The sequence below is a fragment of the Gallus gallus genome, chromosome 8 (genome assembly GCF_016699485.2).
Source record: "Gallus gallus isolate bGalGal1 chromosome 8, bGalGal1.mat.broiler.GRCg7b, whole genome shotgun sequence".
NCBI lineage: Eukaryota > Metazoa > Chordata > Aves > Galliformes > Phasianidae > Gallus > Gallus gallus.
The window spans coordinates 24,373,079-24,399,885 of record NC_052539.1 but is presented as its reverse complement, the minus strand read 5'-3'; the positions used below and the strand labels follow the sequence as shown (position 1 = coordinate 24,399,885).

The following is a 26,807-nucleotide window of genomic DNA, read 5'->3' as shown; positions in this document are numbered from 1 at the left end:
ATGGCAGGGGAGCACCTTTTGTTCTCAGCCACAGGTCTCCACAGCACTGTTTTTGTGCAGCAGCCTGAGCAGATGCAATTAAAATACCATCTAAGCTGTCTGTTCCATCGTCTGAAAAAGAAAACAGGTGAGGGTTTCTTTGTGCGTATATAAAAGATGAAATGTTCCCTTCTGAGAGACACAATTTTAATAGCAGCAGAGCCTTTTCAGAATTTCTTTCTATTTGCACATATAAATGTGTTTTAGAGCGAGGATGTCTTAAAAACGATAATGCTTTTTCTACTCTGAGTTCTTCATGCTTTGTTGGCCCCTTTGAGCAGAAATTCATACGTTGATACCTTCACCAGCTCATAGGAGTTGTCACCTTAATATGGGAAAGCAGCATCTATCATTTGGCACGAGCTTGGATCCCAGTCTTGGTGAAGGAGCTGCCTCTTTGTGGCAGTGCAGATGTTAGCACAGTGCTGCAGGATGGCTTCCTTTCAGCTACTCTGCATGCTGCAGATAGCATAACATGGAGTGTGACATAAGATGCCTTCACAGTGTGAATTTTTACAAAGTCCTGGATGATGTTTTTATACTGTGTGCTCTGACAGAACAGAAAGGCCATGTGGTAACAGCAGACACAAGGTGCAACATCAGTGTTGCAGCATACCTGGGGAAGCTTTTCATTTGGAAGTAGATAAGGTGCAGATTTTCTGGTAGCAGGAAAAAAATGTTTTGCAATGGATTCTTGCAGTTTGCTGGAGATGTGTACAATTTTTCTTTCTGTGATTTTTATCACTCATCTTGGCAGGTTTCATTATGTTTGCTCATCTGGGGACCTTTTGTGGCTGTAGGTTCCCTATTGATAAGAAGCACTTTTGCAGCCGTAATCTCTTTTACGATGGATGTGGTCTCAGTGCTGCTTGGCTCCTTTATCCTTTGTATAATTTAGTCCCCCTAGTGTTCTGTGGGGCTTTTCCCTCCCTGTTTTGATTAGAATTGGAGTAATCTCTGTCAACCAGAAGAAAGAAAATGAGCCTGGGCAGAGGCATAATGAAAGAGCAGCTGCTGATGCAGGGGCTCAGAGAGCCCTGTGGGTTTATGCTGGACTCTTAGCCACAGTTGAGAGACTTCTGAAGAGCCTGTGTTTTCATCACTGTTTGTAACCAGCGGGCTCTCGATGGAGCCCAGCGTGCAGTCTGAGAGCATTCCTTCCTCCTCACACTCTCCAGGTACAAAATTCATTCAGGATTAGCCTGAGAGAGAAAGGGAAGGACCCAGTGTGCCCATGTGCACTTCCACATCAGTTCCCCAGACTCATTGGTACTCTGGAGTGTCTGGAGAAGGGCTGCTGCCTCCACTGCACCAGAGCCTCTACAGTACTGGTTCAAACGTGGCCAACCTGAGCTGGCATCAACTGCAGAGCACCTGCAGTGCTGAGAAAGTGGAGCTTTGGGGAAGGAGTGGTGGCTGTTCAGTAGCCTGATGTGCGAGATAACTCCAGCTGGGGCTTCCTCCTGATGCCTCTGACTTCTTTTACCCTCTGTTTAATGATGCTGCAGCTTTTCAGAGCAGGAACTGAAGAGAAGCTCTGTCAGATACCTATGAGTGTGACTAATGATGTTTCACCTTTATGAGCGTTTGATCACTGGCTTACCTGGAAACTGCATACTAATCAGACAAGTTGCTTCAGGTGGAGATGATTAGTAGGAAATCAAGATTAAATACTATAGGTAACATTCTCTAATCTTCTAGATTTATCAGAGTACACCAAGATTTCATATAGGTTATGTAAAAATACCAACCTTATAATAATAGATTTAATTAAATTAATTTGTGAGGAAAGATTAAAGTGACCTTTGAAGAAGCAATTCAAATCTTTCAGCCAGCCAGATGGAGCACTTTCTTTTCTCACAAAGAAGAACCACGTCCAAGTTTCTAGTAGGGCTTTTGATTGTTTTAATCAGTGATTTCTTCCCAGCTAACACAATACGGTCATTTGTAAGAAACAGCACTGCTTTAGAAGATCACAATAGAAGAAACAATGTTGGTTGGGATTTTTGGTGTGGGTATGTTGGTTGTTCTTTATTTTCTTGCATAATTAAAGTTCCATTTTGTTTCTGTAATTACCTACCTGCTTATCTGATAGGAAACTCACCAAAACAATTCCTGATCCATTATTTGCAAGCTAGACAGCAAACTAAACTGCCTTAAAGGGATTAAAGAAATATTGTCAACTTTAAAGTCACATTTTAAGTTCTTTTTTGCATTAACTTATCTACTCTGAGCCCCTTCTGAATTGGAATTCTGTCTGATAACCACCCAAGCACTTCGCTAACAGTGATTATTTCAGCACCGAGATGTGTGTGAGGTGCTTTAGAAAGCAGATCAAACATGGGTCCATTAACAGTGCTTAGCATTTCCCTTGTAATTAAGTAATTGCATTTGCAGCTGAGTTACTGAAGCCAGTAGGGTTCAGCCCAGACCCACACAGCTGCTTTCTAGCAGAGCTTACACTGTGGTGGAGTTACGTGTGTGTTAGAGTGAATTTATATTGGAGCAGAAACAAGTCAAATGAGAGGGTTAATGAAATGGAGAGCAGAAGGAGTAGAACAGAGATGACAGACTTCGCTCTGTAGTGAAAGGGGTCTTCATCTGAGGCTAAGAACAGCTTGATTGTTATGCTTATAAATACACATAGGTGTATGATTCTGTTACCAAGATTATTACAGAATGGGCAAAATAAGCCTTTGAGGAGATGCTTAAGCAAGAAGTACAAGAGGACACCAGTGCAGAGAGCAGAACAAGCAGCAGCAGAGGTGGGGAGGGTGGGAGAAAGGATGGGAGAAGCATGAGCGTGTGCCAGTGGCAGAGCACAGCTGTTCCTGCTTTACACACTAAGGTGGTGGTGGTGCATAATAAGGATATCAGTGGGGACTTGCATGACATTGCTGAGGAATGTTGCTGAGGGGACTAGAGGTGAGTGAAGTGGTTCCAAGTGTCACCATCTAGAAAACAAAGTGATGGGATTTTGTCAAAGCTGCTCATATTGGTGCCACTGCATCTTTCGAGGTGGTTGCATCAAGTCTGTTGATTATATTGTTCTTTGATAGACACCAGTTAATAATAGGGCTATGAATTATGGTTGAATTTTAGAGGCGATTAAACTCTCTTAACTTTGGTACTCTTCTTGGTGTAATTTCTTGCCAGGCTTTTTAGTAACTCAGTAAGATTTGACAACGTGGAAACGCTTAAAATTTAACATTGTTCTTTCACAATCCCTTACTTAGATTTCCTTCATACCTCTTTAATGAAGTGTCTTCTTAATTTACTTCTTTCTAAGAGGTGAAGGTAGGGAGTGAAGTCCAGACTTTTGGAAGTGCCTGGGCCAATACTTTTGGAACAGATAACCACCTTTTAAATCTACCTTTTCTGGATGCTAAGCACTTTCTTCTAAGCTGACCATCCTAAATTAATGGTTTCTGGGAAGCAATTTCTTTGGCAGACTTTATTTCTGTAGTGCTAGTGGGAAGGGTGGCATCTGGCCATAGCCATGCTTTAATATCGTGTGTACATGCATCAGTATTTTAGTGAGGGCAGTGAGGTGCACAGCCTCTGACGACGGCTGAGCTTAAACAACTTCTTCAAACCCATCAGTGTGAAAGAAGAAAAGAAAAAAAAATGTTTGGAATCTGTGCAGCCTTCGGTCACAGCTGATCCTTTCCATATGTGCTCTCAGATTTTGCATCTAATCCCTGTTGTAGATGGTCTTCGTTGTCCTGAAACTTAAAGGTCACCACTGCTGCTTCCAGTTGTTGTTGGTCTGAGAGTGTGTGGGTATTTGGGTTGTCTGCATGTTGTGGTCTCAGTCCTTTGGCCAGTGCTTTTGAACAATTCCTTGTTACTTGTTGTGAACCAGTGATCTTGTTTGTGGCATTTTCAGGAGAAATATTTAGTCAATATTATGTCAGCATTGTGAGCACAATTTTGATTGTTCTTTTTGCTTCCTTTCATTATGCTGGCGTAAACAATAAACCTTTTGAAATGCATAATTATCTAATTATCCTTACAAAGGATACTTGCAATGAAAAGTGGAATAAAATAACAGATCTAGACTGTACTGCTGGCTTCATGTTACTGGTGGTCTGAGGTATGTGTTCAGTTCTGAGTCCAGATTTGCAGGATTTCATTTAATCTAGTAGTGACCACTGCATTCTGTTGGTGCATACCAACCTGTATACACATGCCTGAGTTCTGCACGACCATTTTCTTCCACTGGCTGGTGAGCAAGGGGTTTCCAAGTATGTGACTTTGTTTTCTTTATGAGATGGGAGCCTGTTATATTTTCATTACGTGTTGTAGTTACCATTGTTTTTAAAGTCTGGCTTCAGGAGACAGCATTTAGTCTAAATCAAAACATAAATCAAAGAACTTTTCTCTTTACAAATATTATAAGGAATTATGAGGTGGTGATTCCTAAATGATTGGTTTGTGGTGATTTCTGAAGAGCAGGGAGACGACCACTGTGAAAACATTTCAAAGGGGAATAGCTTAGAGCTATAGAATTATGTTTAGAAAAGGCCAATTTAAACTGAATTATCTTTAAAAAAAAAATCCCAGTTATACATAATAAATGGAGTGGAGGTCTCTAAAATTGTGTGCAGTAATTGAAATTTTTAAAAAAATGAATTAACATGCCTGTGAATTTCACATTTGTGAGATAAGTTCTTTCTTTTTCATAGCCTAGGAACAATTCTGCATGCTCTTCCCCTTCGCCTGGATGTTTTCATTTATCTCCCATGTTCCTGGCTTGGAAGAAGTGTTTTCTTCCAAAAAGTGTTAAACAGCTTCCAGTGGAAGCTGTTGTGTAACATATGTCCCAGAAGGAGTGAATACATCCCTATCTGCTCATCAAATATTTTGAGAACTAGGGCTGATGTTTCAGGCTTTCAAAACACATTTTCTCTCCTGCTGAGCCAAAGAAAGGATTTGATAGTTCAACCCCACACATTTGCAGACTTTCTCCATGCTGTACTTCCTTACCCACTTTCCCACAGATCCTTAGAGGTCGAAATGGACTGGATGGAAACACCGGAGAGGTCTGAGAGAGGGAGAAAAAGGAAGAATGGTAGCATGCAGCTCTTGTGTAACCATGTGATGTATGCTTTATGGATACCATGGCTGACATGTGCCAACACACATAAAGAAAAGATCCACAAATCTGTCTCTTAAAAATCTGGAGCTCATACATGGGGCGTAGTTTTCATGTGCCATTGGGTAAAACCATATTATGACCTGGACCTACACAGTAATGATGAGGCTGGGCAAAGCAAGTCGGTCGTTTTGTTGATTTAAAGTCACCAAGAGTGCATTAAATCCTCATCTTGAATATTCTCACAAAATTTACTTGCAGTTTTTCCGTATATTTTGGTTCATCGAGTATAGATAGTATTTCAAAAGATTGCTGAATCTGGATGCTGGGGTGATGTATAGGCTCTTCTTTTGTGTGATCTCCCCCCAGTGTTACCTTCATTGACGTACCTGATGTCAGCAGGCTGATGTAATCCAGCAATACGTTTGAACATTGGTATTAGCACACTTCCGTAGGGTGTTATTTCAAACAGTAACAAATAGGTGTTTGATTCTGCTGAGCTCACGTGGCTGCTTTTGGAGTGTTCTCTTTCCCCAGCAGAATGAAGAATTCTTCAGGTTTTCAGACATTTCCAACAATTCCAGTTGCATTTTGGGGTGCAGGTAAGGGATTTTCTCCTGTGCGTTTTGAAGGATGTACTGATTTGGCTCAGCCTGGGATCATCAGAAGCGCATGTTGCTCCAGGCTGAGGCTGTCATTGTGATACAGATGAGAATATCTGCCAGGCTGTCCCTCTCCTCTTGTAAAAGCCGATTAGCAGACTGGCATCTGTTTTCTTTGGGGATGTGGCACAGATGCCCATACTGCGAAGGAGCTGACTCACTGCGGTACAGCTGACCTTTCTGCAAGGCATAGGATGATTAATGGCAAGTGCTTGCCAGTCTTCCCATACCCCTGGTGTTACCAGACAGGGATGATAGCTTCTCGTTTCTCTGGTTGTTAGTGTGATGCCGAGCAGGTGCTTCAGGTCTTCCAGTGGAGCTCTTGGACTGTTAGATCCTCTCCCCTTGAGATCCATTTGTCTTCTCTCCTGCAGGTGGTAATACCTCCATAAAGACAACTGTGTCTCATTGTTAGAGAAGGTTTTGGAAAGGTTAGGCACGGCGAGGGCAGCAAGCTGTTAAAAGTTCTGACATCAGACTGCCTCAAGTCGGAGGTGACTGGAAAGGAAATTATACCTGACCTGCATAGGAAATGAGGTGTTCTGCCAACTTAAAAGTCATAAAAATTGCTTGGTTTAGACCAAACGCACCCTGCATACAGATGAGAGAGCCTTATTGCAGAGATCCATTCTCCCACTTAGAATATTTAAAAGTTAGAGTCTTCCTGTAAGCAGTTAAAAGGCCACATACCATTAAGACCCAGTGCATTATACTGCATTTCTGTGAACTTCTGCCCCTTTGCTAGGTGGGTCAGGTTCTTGCAAATAAAGATAATTCAGCCTCACCGGGTTAGCAAATAGCTCAGTCATGCTAACACGTGTTAAACTGAACTTTAACACATGTTAAATTAAACAGGTGACTGAGAGATGGTAGAAGACAAAGGTAGCTGCTGTAAAGCAGAGTGGTTATTGAACATCAGGGACGTGAGCAGTCTTACAAGGGTCACATAATTGCAGAGTTGGAAAATGTCTTATTAGGAGGTATCAGATTTTTTTGGAGAGAGAGTTGAGAGATGTCTTTCTTGATACACACCTGTCTGCTTAGAGGGGAGGTTTCATCACACAGTTGTTTCCTTAGGCTAGCAAGAAACAGCATAGTTTGATCCTGTGTACGGAAGCTGAAACTAGGTAAGAGAGGTAGAGATAAAGACTAGAACTAGAGATAAGATACAGCTCTTAACAACAGTAATAAATAAACAAGTGGACTCACTTGTCCAGAAATCTTTAGCACTTGAAGTCTGTAAATCAGAGTTATTCCTGTCTTAAAGAAATGCTGTCTCCGAAATGGAGTGTTGATGTAGAAATGGAATGCTTTTGCTGTGCCAGCATTTGGCTGATATTAATGGTCTCAGAGCTTTCAGATGTGGGAATTTGTCTCAGCTGGTACAGAATTCGGTGAAGCTGCATGGCTTCACAGGAAAACATTTGGCCCAGATGCTGCAGGCTGAGCTCTGCCACCGGCAGTCAGCCCGTCTGGGAATTACTCATGCAATCCAGATCACTGCAAAGGAATTTTCAGGGCAAAAATAGCCACGTTCATTTAAGGGAAAGTAGTTCATGGGTGAGGGAGAGCCGCTCTGCTTTTTTTTTCCCCATCCTCACCATTGATTGATCTGCAGAGGCGGTCAAAAAGTGCTGTGACAGGGCCTGCAGTCAGCCGGAGCTCATACAGGACACTGCCTTGATGTTTCCTTGTAGATAGCATCTAGAAGTGTCCAAAACAGCTGTACGAGATAAAGATTAGCTTTAATTAACCTAAAATTTGGTGTCAGTTTCTCCCTCCCTGCCTCCTGCTGCAGCACTGCTGCTTGCAGAGCACTTGCTCCTTGCTAGCCCAGCGCTGCACTCCGAATATTGCAGGCAAGCAGGGCCGGTGCTGACCATGGTAGGTATCAAAAAAGCCTTTTTCTGTTCTGTGAGCCTTGGAGGTGATGTCTTTACTCAACAAATAGGAATGAAATCCAAGAAAAGCTCCAGGAGGGAGTTTAATTTTGGGTGGTCCTATGTGGAGCACAGAATTGGACTCAGTAATCCTTATGGGTCCCTTCCAACTCGGGATATTCAGTGTCACACGGATGAAAGACATAACTGGTGAGATTTTGTACAGTGCATTATCTCACTGCCTGCTAAGCAGATTGATGGCAGAGTTCTCGTGGACTTAATTATTCTTCATCAAGCAGGAATTACCTAATACATAATGATACTTCTGTGCATCTCTGATCTGCATGAAATATCCTCTGAGATAGAAAGGCACTGTGCTGCAGATAGGGGGGCGTTTCCTGCTGCTGATGGGCTTTGCAGCTGGGCCCAGCTTGAAGCAGGTGCACTGCCTTCAGGATCGGGTCTGCTGCAAAGCTAGCAAACCCAGTCAGAGCAGATCCCTTGTCTGAGCAAACCGGCTCGTTTCCTTCTGATCAAAAGTTCTTAGCAAAAGGTGCAGCTCGGATTCTTTAAAGCTTCTTATTGTAGGCTATATTTAGAAATGAGAAGAATATATTATTAATTATAAAGATGCTGTAATGCTGTGAGGATGCTTAATCCGTGCCCTTGATGAATGAAAGACTTGCTGTACTGAAGGAAGGTTATGCAATTAACAGCGTATTCATTAGGAGTTCATCAGACACTAAGCTATCCTTATCTTTAGGACAATGCTAGAATATCAGATAACTTCCTTGTTACTGCTTAAGTGATAAGAATAGGAGGCAAGAACTTCCACAGGACAGTGAACACAGTACAGTTTGCATGTATATTATATTACATACATGATTACATCTCAGTTTAATGAGTCAGGGTCACAGTGCCACAGAGTTGAAGCAAGGTTACAAAACTCCATATCAATAAACCAAAAATGGTCAAGTAAATGCAGCTCTTGTCTAAAAGTATCCTTGCAGAACTTGTTCCAAGATGCTTTCAAACTGCTGAATTACAAACGACACAGGGAAAGTATGATTGCAGCACACAGCCAATCAGTCTGGACTATTTTGTCACTGGATCTTTAGTGGAGAAGGTTGATGCTGATGAAGCTGCAATGTATTTAAACCTATAGCCTACAGGTAAAGAAAGAAGCATTACTGTATTGCTACAGGTGGAGAGAATATAGCTGTGTTTCTGTAGAGAACAGCCCTTTCCACAGTCCTTGCTAATTCAGGTCATGAGGGATAGGCTTCATAAATCAGTGCTTCAGAGTTGGGTCTGTTGTGCCCATGGGACGCCTGGATAATGGGGACTGGGCTGTGCTGCTCACACACAGAGCTGACACCACCAGGTTGGGACCTGAATAGATGACAGAAGACTTCTAATGAGTCACGTGTCGGCAGAGGAAGGCTAAGGCTGTTGTTCCCAGCTGCACACCTCTGCTCCTCGAGGCCATTGTGGGCCCGGAGAGCTGCATTCAGCAGCTCAGTGCATCAGTTTGGCAGCTGTGGGGCTGTGTGAGAAAGTTTGAAAGTTGTTCAAGAATCTGTTTGCTCACAGGGCTTTGGAATCACTGAAGTAGCACACTGGGCAGGTTTGCCTCTAAAAAATGGCATTTCTCAGGGTTAATTAGCTGACTTCCATTCTTGGCTAGCTTGTGCTGCGTTAACCTCCCGACTCTGATTTCTTCCTTGACACTCTTCTTTCTTCCCATAGCATGTCTGTTTGAACTTCACTGATTCCCAGCTACATTGCTACCAGTCTGTGTGCTGGGTCAGCTGTTACCTTTGAGTATTGTATTCTCCTAAGAGCTGCCTGAATCAGAATTGCCTTGACAGCATCATGCATCACTAATTATGGGGGGAACACGGTGGACTGTGATAAATTTTAAAGACTCCCTGTAGCCAGACTCAGGTTTGCATCGTAGGTATCCTTGGATAGATCAGAAAACAAATCACAAATGTGCCAGGATAGCTGTGAGCTTTGGTAAGGAAACCCTTCGTGACCCGTGCAGATGACTGAAGTCCCAGGGCATGAAACTTGATGATTTGGTACTATTAAACCTGATGCCATCTGTCTTTTCAGCTCACTATGGAACGATCCTTTCTCTTTGGGCTGTACACAGTTTTTAATAACCTGTTAAAAGTATTTGTGCTACCCCTGAGAATCGCTGTCTTCATCAATGTTGTCTGTAGTGTCTGTTTGAACTGTGTCTTTCTTGTCAAACCAACTTGCTTTTATTTTGATAGTCTGTTTCAAGAATTAGAGTTTATCGTGGGATTCTGATGATTTCAGTCTGATCAGATGATAATCAGATGATAATCACAAAGGTGATAGTCTGCACAAGGGCAAGGTACGTGCGATCTGTTCTAGACATCCTAAACCTTTTGTCCATGTAGCCTATTCTGTCCCTCCCTTCTGTACGTAGAGAAGGAACTGCATGATCATTTCATTGCCAGCTCCTAATTGAAGGGTTTTTTCTTTTTACAAGCACATGAGAACGAGCTTAGTGAGATCTGTACTATGCAGTGCAGTGGATTTAATCTCCATAAATCCTTTTCCATTCGTCCAGGAACTTCTGCACATAAATCACCATCATATAAATCTTACCTTACAGTGTAACTTTTTATCAGGTTTATCAACTGTTATGGCTATTTAAGATTCCTTGGCTTTTGAAGTAACGTTTTTGTAGTAATTTGTCTTCTGAGTTCCTTATAGTAATTTATGTTCAAAGTCTGAAGGTAATGGCCTTAAGTTAATTTTATCTGTCTTTGTAGGAAGAATAGGCTTTCACTATTACTGTGTGCTCACACAAAGGTTATCGCCTGTATTCCAAAATGTGGACTTGGGTGGCAAGCAGCTCGAGTTCCCCAGTCCTGGGAAGGGCTGTTGCAGCGTGCCCTAATTCTGCCCTGCAGGGACCATCCTGTGCTAGCAGGTGGCTGTCAACAAAGACATCAGTTGTGGTGGGGATTTAAAGGTCTCACTCCAGTTCTCTGAGTGCTGCAGTCTTAATTCATGTAAGCCGCTGATCATGCCTTTCATGTTGGCCTGGGCTGGTTTCAACTGGAAACACAAAGTCACCTTCATTTTCTCAGTGCCCTCAAGTGTATGCTTATTGCAAGTATGGTCCGCAAGTGAAATCCTGGTGTGGGCTGCAGTTGCACTGACTTGAGTAGAAACTGCAAATCTACACCAAGCTGGTCATCCCAGCGGGGTGACTCTGGCTCACTCAGTGTGACAGAATTGGAGGATCACTGCTGAATCTTAGCCTTTTGTGGAAACAGTTCTTTAACACTGCCTTTAGCATGGTCTATGTTTGCATATTGCTCACACGTAGCTCCAAACATAGGCACCCAGCAAAGCTGTGGGTTCAGTGGATTTCCCGTGAGATCATGGTGTGCTCTGTGCACCAGTGCCAAAGAGATTCCTGAGATACATCCATCACAGGTACTGCTGCCCCTGTGCATGTCCTTCTCAGTGTGAACAGAATCTTGTTGGATACAGTAATTGAATAATTGAATCCACAAGATGGAATTTGAAAAAATTCAGTGGGGATGTATCAGATGCTAATCAGTAGTGGCTGTAGTATATGTTTGTATGTATACAATATGCAATATATATGCTAGCTTGTGACTGAGATATTTTTTTGAACCTGTAAATCTCCAGAAACTGAGAACTCTGAGTCATGAATTTCCTAAAGCAACCCTGCCCTTTGGATTCCTTCATATGTGAACAGTGCTCGTTTAACAGTTGTGCTTGTCTTGGATGGAAACACGCAGGGCAAGTATGAACTTATATTTTGTTCATGGTATGTCTCTGAGATAGGACTGCTAGCGATGACAAAAGAAGTTCTAAGGTTGGTATTTGAGGAGAGAGATCCTTGCTAAAAACCAAACCTTCCTTTAACAAAGAACAACTAAACCATTGTTGAAGGTAATGAGGAGGTAGGAGTTTTAAGGTCTATACTAAGTGTAGCAGGAGAGGTTTTGAGGAACAATTAAATGGCATGTCCAAATGAATTAAACCCTTTTAGTATAGTAGTTTCTCTGTTTTCTTCCTGGCCTTTTTTTTTTTTCCTGAAGAACCTTGGATAAATGCAGGGGGCAGTCTGGAGAGGATGGGAAGCTATTTCAGAACAGACTGAGAAACTGTCCAGACCTGAGAGATGATGCGTTTCCACAAAGGGGGGTTCTTTTCAGCCTGTTGATGAAAAATCTTGCGGGTTTCCCACCAGTAGAAGCCACTTAATTACATTTTGTGTATGCTCTTAGAGTACCTGTTTGGTGAGAACCTGACAAACGGTCTTCTGAAAGTAAATCAATTCTGTTTTCTTGGGCTTTCTTGAATATACATGACGTCTGGAGCCTGAAAAGCACAGCAGTGGCACAAGAGGAAGCAAACAGTGGGGCGCCAGTTAGGCTCTGTAGTTCTGTGAAAGACTTTGTAGCCTCATGTAAAGAAAAAGAAGAATGTGCCATTGGCGGTAGTGAGTAAATGGAACCTTCTTGTCTTCTTTGCTCTTGTCTCCTTATAAATAAACCATTGTTGTCCATCCTTGGCATTTGCAGTTCATTGTGATAAATTGGTGTTGATGTGTCTGACATTTCAACCGAGTTGTTTAATGGTGCTTTTCTGAAAAGGCAGGCCTTGCTATAGCTCGAGTTGGTCCAGACTATATCCAGGGTGAGCACTCACTCTCATGTATGGTGCTAACCCTTTTCTTTCTGGGAGGGTGAAGAGGAAAGGAGAAAGTAAATATTTTGGTCATGTAAGCCCAGAAGGTCTCTGGTGTTTGTGTAAGCAGTGTGCAGAAACAGAAATGTAAGTCTGGTTTGCAGCTGCTAAAAGCCCATTTCATAGCACAAACACCGACGTTGAGTTCACTTTGCACTGCTGCAGTGTCTCTGGTTGAAAATAACAACCTTGCAAATAATTTAAAGGTTTCCATCAGAGTTGTGCTTTGAGTTTTGTGCAGAATCCTCTGTCTGTTACCTGCCAGTGCTTACAGACTGGTGGCTCCCATGCAGTGATGCGTAGGGGCAGAAACCATTGAAATGCAGGGATTTGATGAACTGTGAGCAAAAGCAGCTTCTTTTACTGCATCCCTGCAAGTTCAAGCTTTGATTTACATTTTTAAAATACCTGTAATTACTCTGTCAGCGAGATGAATAACATAGAGATTGTTTTCCATAAATAGGAGTCCTCTGTCCGTACTTTTCCAAACCTTTCAGCTTGCCAAAGCTATTGATAGATCGGTTGCCCACAGCTTCTGGAAACTGCTTTTGAAGTGTTCCAAGGTGCTGAGAAGATGGAGAAATCCTGTGGTTAAATGGTGCTGCTTTTAAGTGGGAGATAGATGCTTTGAGGCTGCAAGAGAGCCCTCTAATGCCTTCTTGTGCAAGTGGAGAGAAGCTGTAATGTTCATCCTCTCTTGCCCAGTACTTGGAAAGCAGACAGACTTTGCATTAATTTCTTTACCAGGGTAGCATGCTGCGAAATATATTTTTAGTTCTAATCCAGAATTCAAGGTTTCGTTTAGAATTTAAGTTCCTTCCTTTTCAGCAGACTTGCAGCCATACATTGCATTGTAATTATTAATACCTATGGAAAAACTATTTGAAAACGTGTCGTGTTTTGAACAGAAGAGTTGATCTGTTTAATAAGCAAATGCTGCCAAACTGGATGAGGATTGGTTAGTTCATTTTATTTGCATGCTGCTGTACAGTTGTGTTCCTAAAGCGGGGTGTCTGGGTCAGGCACACACTGAGGGACAGGCTGTTTTTGCATGTGAAAATACTGTGATCTCTCTTAGGGAGCATGTAAGCAGCCAGACCTCAAAACTGTGGACTCCACATTTTGTTACAGGTGTCAGGATTGAGCCATACAAAATGAAAGTAGCTTTAAAAGTGCAAACAGTGTTAGCAATGTCTAGAAATATGTTAAACTTGTATTTTTTCTTTGTTTTATTCTTCTAGCCAAGCAAGTATGCCCAGCTGAAAAAATTAGCTGTGGAGACTTAAGCAACAAATGTATCCCGTCGTCCTGGAGATGTGATGGGCAGAAGGACTGTGAAAGCGGTATTGATGAGGCTGGTTGTGCTCCTGGTGAGTTAGAGAAATACTTTAATACACATGCAATGTCTCCCCGTAGGACTATAAAAGTTTTGGAGTGACTATTACAAATTGCATGTAAAGGGATGACTTTTCTGCCAACAAAATGCAGTCTACATTTGCAATGCTAAGTAGTGGATCTCACAAAAAGACATGAACAAGGGATTCTACAGTTGGAGATGGCTGAAGAATATAAAGGGAACTCTATGGAGAACTAAGTCATCTTCTGTGCTGTAGCAGAATATAGTTGGTTAGTTGGTCATGATTATGAGGGCTTAATGCCCAAGCGATGTGGTAAGGACTTAAATAGCAAAGCTTCTTCTCTTACAGCTTAGCAGCGTAGTGCCACCTTCTTCCTCCTGCAGAGCATAGCCCTGTGGGCTATGTTAGCTTCTGCTGGGATGTAATAGATAGGTCTAGACTTTTCTTTGTAAATGGCCTGTTGATTTTACTGGACAGAGAGAGAATGATATACAATTTACTGTAACAGTTTTAAATTCAGTCCCTCAATGGCCATTGCCTTTCATTAGGCCTTTTTCTCCTGAATGAAAGAGGTCTTTAACAGTGTATTCCCTCTGTGAAAACTCCTACACTGTGTAATCAAGTCATTTCTCAAACTGTCTTTTTGATAGACTAAACATATTCAGTTCTGTGTGCTTCTTCTTGTCAAGTATTTTTCTTGTGAATGAATGCTTGACTCATTTTTGTGTCTCCCTTTGATATCTCTGCCGTTTTTCCAGCTTTGTTTTTATACAGACCACCAGAACTTTGGGAATATCAGTCTGTCCATTACTATGTAGAAGTAAAATCTCATTCCTACCACTGCTCTGTTATTAGAGTTATGTATTGTCATTACTTGTCATTAGTAACTTCCTTGTGTAAATAGTCCCAGGCTATTAAGAAATTATCTCTTGCTCTGTGTGACTGCCATCACCCCATCATTACTCACTCCTGTCACTGTTTCTGTCATTAGGTGTGATTCAGATTACTGGTGAGAGGCTTGAATGAGTACATACAAACACACGTTGATGTTTCTTCATCTGAAAACTGAATTGTGAGCTCTGATGCCTGATCAGTTCACAATCCACACTGTTTTTCCATTGAAGCTGCATAACAAAGTATGAAGCTTCGACATGAATCACTAATTCAATGCAACACAGATTAGACATACATTTTTCCAAAGCATCTCTGTTCTGTTTTGCATGTGACTCTAGTCCAGGGTACAGGTTACTGTATGTGTGATGAGTTCTCTGCTTGTTCTGACCACGTGCAGCATAGCTCCACTTGGGTTGACTTGCAAGGAAAAGGCATAGGCTGCCTTACATTGGCTCCTAATTCATGTGGAATTAAGTGCCTGTGCATTGACCATTCCTAGTTCATTAGTTATGATGTGATAAGTTGGTAACGTGCCCTCATCCTTTGTCCTTTCAGGTGATTATGTTTTGGCAGTTCTCAAAAGTAGCTTTCTGTATGAAACCCTCAGTGTTCTCTCTGTAGCATGTGCTTTTTTGTTGTTGAACTGCTTTAGAGACAAGCTCAGAAGAGAAAAGTAACTGCAAGCAAAGTGAGATTTTTTTTCCCTCAGTAGGAGTTAATGAAGTTATAACAGTTTTACGCTGGTGGATACCTCCTCTAATTTAATGCTGCTGCTCACGCTAGTAGGACTTGTTGCGTGGAGTCTATTATTTATTAAAAAAAAACCCTTCATTTGAAACTGCTTGCTTTGAAGTTCTTCTTTTCAAGGCTCTGAGGTGGCCCCCAAAATGAATTTAAATATGTTCTAGATGCCACATAATTTCAACATAATTATGCTATTAAGAGATATAGGAAAAGCTGAGTGTTTCCCTTCTGGATGTTTCGGCATCGTCTTCCACAGTTGTAGTGCACACGTAGGTTTGTAAAATGGAAATTCAACCCAAGGACAAACTGCCATCTTCTGATGGTTGTTGGATAACTCATGTGAGGTGAATTTGACTTTTCACATAGTTCCTTATCATTGGCTGTCATCCCCATGTAGGCTGCCACCTCACTGGGTGCAAGGTGGCAATCACTGCTGAGTCTGGATGTGGCTATTCTCTGGCCAGGGGACGGGGCAGGAAGGCACTGATGGGCAGACTTTGAGCTTCCTGGGTGGGTGCAGGGATCAGAGGCTTTCAGTCCAAAGACCTGTTGACTCAGCCCCTTTCAGAGGCATTAGATTTAGTCTGAGAAGGAAACAGGTGGCACTTCTGAATGGCTGTCCTGGGTGCATTTTCAATGAGGATGCTTGTCAAATTAAGGGTGGTGTTTTTTTTCTTTCATGGATGAGAACAGACGTGTTAGTTGTTTAAACTCTGAGAGCTTGTAGAGGATTGATTGCTATCCTCCCTTTTGTCCAAATCTGATAAAACCTCACTAAACCTATCTGATATTCTGTTAACATTCCCATTTCTTTTCTATTCAGAATCCTTCTATATCCGTTTTCTCTTATCTCAGTAGCACACATCATCAGAAGAAGGAAAATGGCTGATCCTAGGTTCAGACCTTCTTTTTCTTTTTTTCTTTTTACCTCCACACACTTTTTAATTCTCATTTTAGATGAGGTTTCATTGCTGGCTGTCACTTGCCAACCCTTTGGTGCAGAGCACCATGTTGTAGCTAATGCTGCACCTCTCACAGAGCTGACAAAGTAGGCCTTAAACAATACATTTTTCTAGATAAATGTTTAGAAGGGAGTTTATTTGTGCTTACACTAATTGCCGTGTTGAGAACTTGTGTGTGCAATAAACAAATGGAAGATGACTTGAAGATAATGCTAGTGAAGGCACCCAGATGAAAAACCCTAAGCTCTGCCTAAATCAGCGTCAATAAAACCATTGCTTTGAGCTAATGTGAGACTCTAAGCATATTTTAACTGCAGGCGCTCCGATTTCTTTATAGCAATAACCATCTCTTAATATTATAATCCTTCAAAAGAATTTCTGCTAAATATGGAGTTTTTGAACATTACTGGAGCCTGCATTTCTTTATTTCTAATTCATAAATTAGCAATGTTGTACTGCTTTGCAAAGGTAGGAGCAGGGACTGGTGGTGATGAGGCTGTGCAAGCACCTACTCCTGTGTCACCAGTGTGAGTTAAGAGAGGGTGGAGAAGCATGTGTGAGAGGAAAACAAGGGTTATGGTAGTAGCATCATTCAAAAACTCAAGCAAGAGTACTCAGGTTCCTCTTCCTATGTCTGCCTCTGGCATCCAGCAACTTGCTTTTCTGATACTGCTCTGGGTTGGGTAATTCTCACTGGATTTTTCTTTCATGAATTTGCTGATTAGAAATTTTGGGAAGTATTGAATAAGAAAGTGAGATTTTTCTGTTTAGGTTGGGTTCTCCTTTAATGCCTTGTGTTGGCTGCATCCTTGGTGGATTATCTTACAGACCGCTGTCCTCCTTTTCTTTGCGGTCACTGTTGAAGACTGGCTTTTACTACTGGCACCCTACATGGTTTGAAATGGATTTGTCACAGCAGTGCTCAGGATATCTTTCCTTCAGGAAGTGAGAGAATTTGGAGCCTTGTATGGTGTCCTTGTGTAGCCTTCATTAGACAACAGGTTCATCAGCATAGTTAGCAAGCTCTGAACTTACACGAGTGCAGGTATGTTGAAACAGATGCATCATCCCAAACTATTGAATAAGTCATGTACTTCTTCAAGCTCTTCATCTCCCACTGTCGAATCCAGCCCTGTAAAAAGCTAGCCTTGAGAGTAAAGAAACGAGTGTGAAACCAGGGTCCAGTTTGCCACGTCTGGAGGGAGAAACAGCAGCATGATAGATGGCATCCAGGAAAGTAAAAAATTCTGCAGAGATGACAGTGCTTTAGCTGGCCTGCTAGGCCTGGTCAGCTACTATTATAAGGAAATGGTATTTTCAGAAGGAATCCAGGCACTGACCCCATTATGAATATATGGTAAGGAAGTGGTTTGGTTGGGTTTCTCTTTTTGTGTGTGTGTGTTCTGTTTTTTGTTGTTCATCCACAAACAAAGGTTTTCATCCTGTGGAAAAACCTCCTCTGAGGAAGTGGTAGAAGCTGTGAATTATTTAACCTGCATTGCATAAAGCACCAGTGATTAGGGATCCAGATTTGTGTCTGCACAGGTTATAATTGCACCAGGGATTAATTGTGGGTATTAATCCTTGCATGCAGGTACGTAAGTGCCCGTCTGCCTCAGTCATTTACTTCCAGCAGTTTGAGCAGCAGGCTTTAAGTCTGCTGCTGACTTTCAGTGCACAAACAATTTTTGAAGATGCAAATATCTGCCTTTTTAAAAATAAAAGAATCCATGAAAAGAAACTTTTTGGTTCTTTGGAGCAGAAGTGATCTGTGTCTTTACAGTAAGTCCTAAGTCTGGTCTGCTTCTCTAAAAACAGGTAGCAAGAGTTAAGAATGTAAGAGCAGTCTTGAATTTGCTAGTCTGATTTCTGTGGTCAAGGTTTTGTGTTCCTGATGTACATCATCTTCATCAGAATTATTTGGATAAGCTTAGGAACACATTCACTGAGACTTAAAAAGAGAAATGAAATGTGAGAGTGCACATGCAGAGCATCACAACTCTGGATCAGTCTGGTTAGTAACTACTACAGAACTTGTTAAATCTCTGCTAAGAGAGACACTGACCAGTGCTTTGTCTCCTGCTTAGCAATGCAGGGAGCATTTCAGCATAGCTTCAGAAAAGAAGCACTGACATCCCTCTACAGCTATGATGGATGTTTCATCTCTTTAACGGACATGTCTAGTGTGTAGGATGGGCAGCAGTGAGAGCCATGTGCAGGCCCCATCTCCTCTCAGCCTGTTACTGGTTCTCACCTGGACCAGTTTTTGCACCCAGCATAGAAATTGTCTTGCAAATAAGGAACTGGAGCTGTACAGTGTCCCTTCTTTTGTAGCAGATACAGTGTAATGATGTATTGATGCACTAATAAACTATTTTCCCTCACAGTGGTTTATTCTGTTTAAGTATAGCACAGAGGTAGAGCGATGCACAGGCACTACGCAGGTAAGAGTAGTGATCTCACAGTGATCTCCTAGTACTGTCCCAGAGAGCCAGGAATCCCTGCAACTATGTCCTCTGGCAGATACAGCCTTGTTACTGATGTTATCTTTTGCTGTAAGAGAAAGGAGCTGTATTTGTGTTACACGAGACAGCAAGATCTTAAATATGTTCTTTTGCATTTTTTGCCTTTTTCTCCTTTCTGTGGGTTTTATCTTTACTCTCCTCAGACACAGAGCTTTGTGTTCCCAAAAGAGCATACCTGCAGACATGCACGGCATTTTATGAAGTCCGTAAATACCCTGTTTGTAGGGTACTAAGTTGTTTGCCCTTGGATGATGTTCTTTTAACCTGAGCATGTTTCAGTGACTCACAGGTCCCACGTCTGTACATCTAAAAGCTGTGTACTTGCATCTCTCGTCTGTTTTTGCTGTGTGCCTTGTGAGATGAGCTTGCTGGTTCCCATGGGATGCTGATCCCAGCTCTCTACAGCTTTATGTAAAAACACCTTTAATTTACTAAGCTTTAAGTAAGTTAGCAATCTTTATATGTGGGTGCATCCAATGCAGTGTTGGAATATGCTGCTCTTTCAAAGGAGTAAGGAAAAGGAGCAGAGCTGTGTTCAGTGGCAGCAGCAGAGGCTGAGTTCTGTCTTGACTTTCACATGTTAGTCCCCATTCCTATCAACTTTTTAATACTTCTTCCTCAAATTTCCTACTCAGTGAAATACTGATTATTTTTTTCTCACTTGTCTGATAGTCCATAGAGAGACTTCTGAACTTCCATCTTTCAGCTTTTAGTTGTCTACTGTATATATCTCAGAATTAGTTCTGGATTTTCAGTCCCAAGGGACGATGTGCCCAATAAAAGCTGAGCAGACTAGGTAATACTTCTTAAACTGATGGGGGAAGCAGCAGTAAGCACAGCCCTGCCTGCTGTAAGCCCCATGTCCTTGCTCACAGCTCCAGGTTCCCATGGTGTCCATAATTTCTAAGATCCTCAGGCAAAGCTCCAGGCGCACGTGTGACTCTCAGTACAAAGCAGTGAGTGGTCCTTTTCTTGGAGGGTCCAACTGCAGAAAAAATCCGTCAGCTCTTTCCAGTGCCCTGCTCAGCAGCCCTGACATCACTTGAGAGCCATTGGCAGAAAGCAGAACCAAGCTGGTCTGATCCCTCTAGCAAATCCACCTGGTGATGAGCCAGTTGGAGGGAGGACGTAACAAAGCTGATTTAAAGCCGTCTTCCTCTGCATTGTTCCTGCCCCTACGCTTACATGAATTAGAAAATCTCACCTTTCTGTTGACAGTGAAATTGTTTCATCATGTAGGGATGAGGATCATTGTGTCATCTTGTCATTTTCTCCTGGATGCAGTAAAGGTGCCTATGTTTTGCATCTAAGAGTCACTTCCAGTGCCATCGATGGGCATTTGACCATACCAGTTCTGCTCATGCCAGCTCTGCAGATCCTGCTGAGAGTTTTATCCGTTGGCAGTGATACAGCACTAACTTGGTCTTCCTTTGCAGCCTGATTAATAAATGCTTTCCTCAAAATTAGGAATTCTGTTTGTTGTCTTCATTAACAGGCTAGGTGCAGAGTAATGTCACGTTCCTCGGTGAGTTCAGAGGGAAATCAAAGGCAGAGGATCAAGTTTTGCCATACAATCTCCCTGAGAAACTGAATTTTAATGGTGTTAAAGTTCATACTATTGCATTTGTGCTTATTGAAAGAATATTTATCTGATATTCATGATTATTTCAGTATGTGGTGAAAGGAAACATGGCTAGCCCAAAATTGCTGTCATCTGTATAGCAGATAGATGTAACTTGAGTACGTTTGACGTGGTGGAGGAATTCAGCAATTATTTCTGAGAATGGGAAGGAAGTTATTGTAGATTTAACAAATGAAAGTCCTTCATAAATAAGATAAGGTAGCACAGCAATGATATCTTCTGGGCTTTACATGATGTTTAATTACTGGACAGCTGGAGGGATTAATGCTTATGCATTATGCCCTGGCTCTCAGAAATTAAACATGTACAGCTGCCACTTTATCACTGCTTAAAGTATTAGAGCTCCTTCAAAAGAGGTAGTAATTGGAGAAAAATCCCCATTGCTACATAGGAAAAATCTCATCCCATAATCATATTTATCCTTAGTTCCTTCAAAACAAAATAGCAAGAAAAATGAGCTTGGCAGTTACCTTTAATTGCATTCCTACAGAAGCATGAAGGTGGTCTCATTGTTAATGCATTGGGTGCTTGCTGTAATTAAATGGAAAATACTGCATCAGCTTGAGGTTAGGGGGAAGGCAGTCATTGCAGATGTCAGGAGTTAGACCCAAAAGCCATGGCCTGAGGTTTGCCAAGGCTCTGTCTGCAAAGGGGTTTCTTCTCCCCAGTGCTGTCTGTTAAGTTGAGGTGTAGGGGATAACAGACACGTTCTGCAGATGGAGTTTCCTAGTATGGAGCAGTGCCTTCTCACTGCAGCAGGTGCTGTGGTGCAGCTTTGCAGGCTGTCTGCACATCTGCACAGTGCTGATCCCTGTTTCAGCTGAACTGCCTCTATCAGTATGTTGAGTAACTGATTCTTCAATACATGCAAGAATGGAGCACAATCTAAAAAGAAGGCAGTTCCAAATGTAGTGCTCCTACAGTCTTTTCCTGCTGAGGTACACCAGGAAAAAAGAGTGGATGCAAAGAGAACGCACTGCAAGTGCTCTCACACACCCATTCCTGCAGACCCTAAATGATAATTTTTTACAGGGTTGTGGAAGAATGGTATGAAATAACCATGAAGTATGAAACAACTTTTTTAATTTAAATGGTTTGGGTTAATTGGAACCAAAGTGTAGTGTTTCTGGACTGCATGCTACACGTGCATACACAAAAAAGCTGCTTTCCCATCTTGTATGTCACACTGTCAAAGGAGCAGAGTTTGACTTGATGTTTGTCTTCTGGGCAGTCTGTCTATCAACGTTCAGAGCTCTTGGATTTGAAACAGCCAAGAAATTGCATTTTATTGCCAAATACGATTGTATTTCATGTCCCTGAAGTGCTTTCTTCATAAGAACAAAGCAGTAATTCTGAGTTTATCCATCTGAAAGGGAAGAATCTGTTTAGTTTTGCTAAGGGAAATCTCCTTTAACTGTCAGTGCCAACGATCCTGTTACGGTGGCAGATACGTGGGTAGAAGTTCCATCCCTCAGTGGACGTGGGTACGTATGCATCACACTAATTAAACAGAGCTTAACAGTTGCTCTTCCTGAGCATATGATTTTAAATCTGAATCAGAATGAGCCAGCTTGGACTCAGCGCAGTCCTACGCAGGAGAGGGTCGTGTAGGGTTTGATGGGGGGAAGCTGTTTTGTGAGTCATGTTAACAGATGAAACAGCATCTAAAAATTATCCTTATGGCTGAAACGCTGTATTCAAACGGGAAGATAAAGTGGTTGGATTAATTTTGCTTACATTTTGCAGATAAATTTGGTTCTTTGATAAGATATGACTTGGAAAGGTTTAGCTCTCAATGAAATATGTGTATCTATACTTCTTTTTTTTCCAGAAATGTAAAAATAAATGTTCACACTGTACAATTGGTTCCTTCTCAGCCCAAATTCAGCAAAGTGCTGCCCTCCATTTCAGAGCAGTAGAAGTGGAAGGGCAAAGCCTGATGTCCTAGAAACCGCTGTACTATTAAAGTGAGTGCAGATACCGCACGGCCCTTACGCTTCTAATTGCAGTGAGTGCCACTCAGTGCTTTAATGTTCCATTTGAGTGGAAAATCTAAGGCATTTCTTTCCAAATATGATTGCCTTCTTTTTTTTTGTGTATGTGTGTGTGGGGGGGTGGATTATGGGTACATGATTTGGGTACATTGTGCCCCTGATGTCACATAAGTAAGGATAATTGAGGGTTGGCTGTTTCCTAAAGAGGCTGTCAGTCTCTCTCCCTCCCAAATCCACCTCGGTGGTCTTCATACACCTGGTGTCTGTGGTCTGTGCAGATATTCATAACCCTCAATCTGGCTGCACTGAGTCCTGCTGCTTGTCTTGCTGTATCCTCTGTGCTTCTCCTTTAAAGTATTCATCCCTTCCTATCAGTGCTTTGCAAACTCTTTTATTTCAAAAGGATCTTTATGGTTGCCATCGTGTTGGGTCTCTGGTCCTGGAGAAATGTGGGAGACAGCTGGGTGAGATTTTACAGAAGGGTTTGTGACAACTCCTTGCTTTTTGTGTCCTCCAAAAGAGTAAATGGTGCCATGTACTAAATACAGTGAAAATGTGAGTCTAACAGTGAGGCAGACTGCAGTAAGAAGAAATATCTCCTCTTACAGAAAATTCCCGTCAAGCAAACTAAATTAGTGGAAGTGGAGATTTAACAGGGCACTGACCTCATTGCTTGCATTGGGAGTGCTGCTTTGTCCCACTTTACTCATTCAAGTTAAAACCTGTGAGCTCTCAGTCGCTGCAGCCAAAGGGATTCCCAGGCTGAAGCCAGGCTCTGTGCCTTACCTGCTTAGCTCAGTGGCTCAGGGACATACCCAGAGATCCTGGGTAATCCTGGGGAAGTATGTGTGATCTGAACCCAGCAATGGCAAAATTAACTCCTGATTATTTTACCCCTGAATCCTCTACACCAGGCTCTTACTGGTGATGTCAGTTCTTACTGTGATGTCATTTAACCAGAAAAATCTGTGATCAACTTTCCCAGTACAGACTGAAATGGAGGAGACTGAAGGGCTGAGTTCTGCAGCCTTACTGCTCCCAGACGACATTGTAGATGGGGGAAGTTCAGAGCACACATATCTTTTTTGTGTAAGCTGCTTCTATTCATAAATTATGGGCTCATAATTAATTGTATTTTCAGAAAAGCACTTTGAATGAATATGATTGTCCAGAAATATATATTCTATAGCAGTAAATACATTTCTGAACCACCGGTTATGTGTCAGCAGGGGCTTTGGCATCTGGTTGCTCCCTTGTAATTAACCCATACTACACAAATACCGTCATGGTGAAGGGGAGGATAACTCCATGGTGTCTGGGGGGAAGCAGTGTGGCAGAGGCAGCGAGTGCATGCAAATCTTAATTTGCAGGAGCGCCTGAAATGGCTCCTTAGCTCCATTAGTGATTTGAACAATATCAGAAATTACTTATTCCTTCTGCAGCCTTCATCTATATGGGCTTTTCGGTATCAATCACCATAGCAACAACCACCGTTAGCAGTGAGACTGCAATTCAGCCGCATTATTCCCTCCATGGGAGGCCTGTCAGCTCTTCGAGCAATGCGCTCCAAGGTCGTCTTCATTCACCGCCGTCTGTCCCCGTCCTTCCTGGAGGGCGGCTTTCCGTGGGAAACTTGGCCTTCCAGGGATGAACTCGTGCTTTAGAGACTGACATTTGACCAGAGGTCTCTATCAGGTGTTCAGGTACTCGCTAACCGCACCGATTTCAGCAGACAAAGCAAACAATGTAGATACAATGAAGCTTGAAAATAAATCCTAGTTCAGTCAAACAAACGCAATGACGGTGTTGGTAGCTGGGCTGGGAGTTCCAACTTAATTCAGCCTGTCTGGGCTCTGTGATCTCCTTATCTCAGTCCTGCTTGGAGATTCATGTATGCGGGCTGTGGTGGCAGGATTAGCTCTTTCTGCACAGTACCTGTGCTGTAGCCTCGTGGAGCTCACTTCTAAGCCTCGCAGCTTAAGGCTTTCCAGCTTCTCTGGTCAGTGTTCAAGTTGTGATAACTCGGCAGCGGATCTCTCTTTCCCCACTGCAAATGTTAGTGTGTGCAAAGCATCCCTTGCCTTCCTTAGAATGTAAGCAGACAGGAAATGTTGAACCATGCTTCATTTTGGTTGCCTCGGGAAGGGTGTTGGAAAGCTGCAGTGCCATCATCTGTCTTATTTTCTTCTCTTTGGCATCAGTCATTGCTGTCTTCCACTTTGCCACAAACTTTACCCAATAGTTCTGTTTCTCCAAGCCATGTGTTTAATTTCAGGAGGAGCTGAGGTGTTTTTTTTTTAATTTTTTTGACAAAAAAAAAAGATGTTTTAAAATATCAGATTCTTACTGAAAAGCTACAAATCTTTAATTTAAGATAGCGGTGGAAGCAGTCGTGGTCCATTGTATGCCATCCCCAGCTCCTACTAACAGTGGATATCCTGCATAAATCACACTCTTTTATCCAGATTTGAGGATCCATGCTTTGTAGAATTACAGGTATATATTTGAAATTACATTTTTTAGAAGAAACAAAATAACCATGACAGTGCAGTTAATTCTGGCTAGAAATTCAGAAACTTAACTGAAAAATGTCGTCATGAGAGGTAACGAAAGGTGAATTGCTTCTATTTTTTTCTGGCTGTGCTTATCAGTAGTTTTATGCCAGTAGTGGGATTTATAGGTGCAGAGGAGGAGCTTTTGTGCAGAATTCCCTTGTGTGAATCCCACACAGAGGTTTATCCATCTCTTTCTAGAGGGAAATACATACAGGCAGAAGGAAGGGTGGAGGTGGGGGCAGTAAAACAACACAGGAAAAAAGATGGTGGGAAGGGAAATGAATGCATATTTGGAGTGCAAATCCTTATAACCCTGCCCAAAAATTGGGGATCAAAAGACTGTGGAAAATTTTGCTTACGGCATTTCTGAGATTGATCGAAATAATGCCAGAAAAATCAATTTCTACTTCTCAGCCTTGATCTGTTACAGGAACTGCACATAGCCTTGGAAATATTCCTATCCAGTGCTTTCTTCTTGAATAGATTGTTAAGATTTTAACTCTTACCTCGAATCTCCATTTGGTAGCTCCATCTTATTCATCACTTGAAGAGATCATTGGGTCATACAGCCATGTGCTGATCAGTGGGATTAGCAGCTCATTTTATTTATAGCTATGGGATAAGGATAGAAAAGTATGCTGAGCGAAGAAAATGAGCTGAAATTATGGGTAGGCTGGAGCATTTTAGTGGTCTCAATTCTGACATGCAGAAGGGTTTTTTAGATGCTTCTCCACCAGACTCTGATTGTGTTGTGGGTCCTTATGAGAGGGATGCATCTCCTAACGTTGGGTGTCTGATCTCAGTTCCTCATTGCCTGGAGAAGGAGACAGGTTAGCCCCTCTCTATCCCCCAAAATACCCACACTCCTACCTCTTTAGGATGTCCTGCCTGCACCAGGCAGAACTTGCATGCCCCTTTGGTGACCACACACCATTGCATGTTGTTACTGATGGGATGCTGGGCACGCAGCAAAGCGCAGCTGAGATTCTCTTTAACGTTTATCCCTGTTGGATGGAGATTGGGCTTGGAGCTACTGAGGGCAGAAAGACTCCCAAGTGCAATTGGAAAAAGTATTTAATTTATTGTAATTTATTTATATATATTTATTGTAATTTATAAAATGCATAACTTTTCTATACGTGCCTGGAAGGACAGAAGCAGATACATATTCAATTCTTTTTAAATAACTGACGAAATTAGCTTTAATTAAAAGCACTTAGAGCAAATGTATTTCAGAGTCCTGCTTCCCCCATAACTTGATGAGACAAAGTGGCTGCCAAGTGCACGTTGTTGGAGTACCTGAAATTTTAATTCCAGCAGGCTTCTCTGGTGCAGCTGTCCATCAGGCTTGCAAGCAAGAGTACACCACTCAGCACTCAGCATCATATCTGACAAATGTCTCATTTGTGTGTTAATGTTGAGTTGTGATTTCCAGGGAAGGCTTTCAGTGTGTTGTAAAGGGCCTTACTGGCAGATTGCAGCTAAATTGATGCTCGCCTCACTAAATATTTACCCTACACATCCCACTTAATATGTCCAAAACCAGGCACACTGTGAAATCCTCAAACCTGATTCTGTGCTTGTGAAAGCCAGGAAGCTGCTAATGTCAGCATGGAGCAAAGCTCAGCACTGTGTGAGCCCCCAGCGCCCACCACTGCTCCTCCAGCTCTGCCTGTGCCTCCTT

The 26,807-nt window shown here is 42.2% G+C and overlaps 1 protein-coding gene across 2 annotated transcripts in view; it reads left to right on the top strand.

Annotated features, from left to right (window-relative positions):
• LRP8 (LDL receptor related protein 8) overlaps positions 1–26,807 on the top strand; it is a 149,956-nt gene that overhangs the window by 99,142 nt on the left and 24,007 nt on the right. For both annotated transcript variants that reach the window (XM_046944254.1, NM_205186.3), the window contains exon 4: positions 13,691–13,819. In XM_046944254.1, coding sequence (XP_046800210.1) covers positions 13,691–13,819 — 129 coding nt within the window. The remainder of the gene's footprint in view (positions 1–13,690; positions 13,820–26,807) is intronic.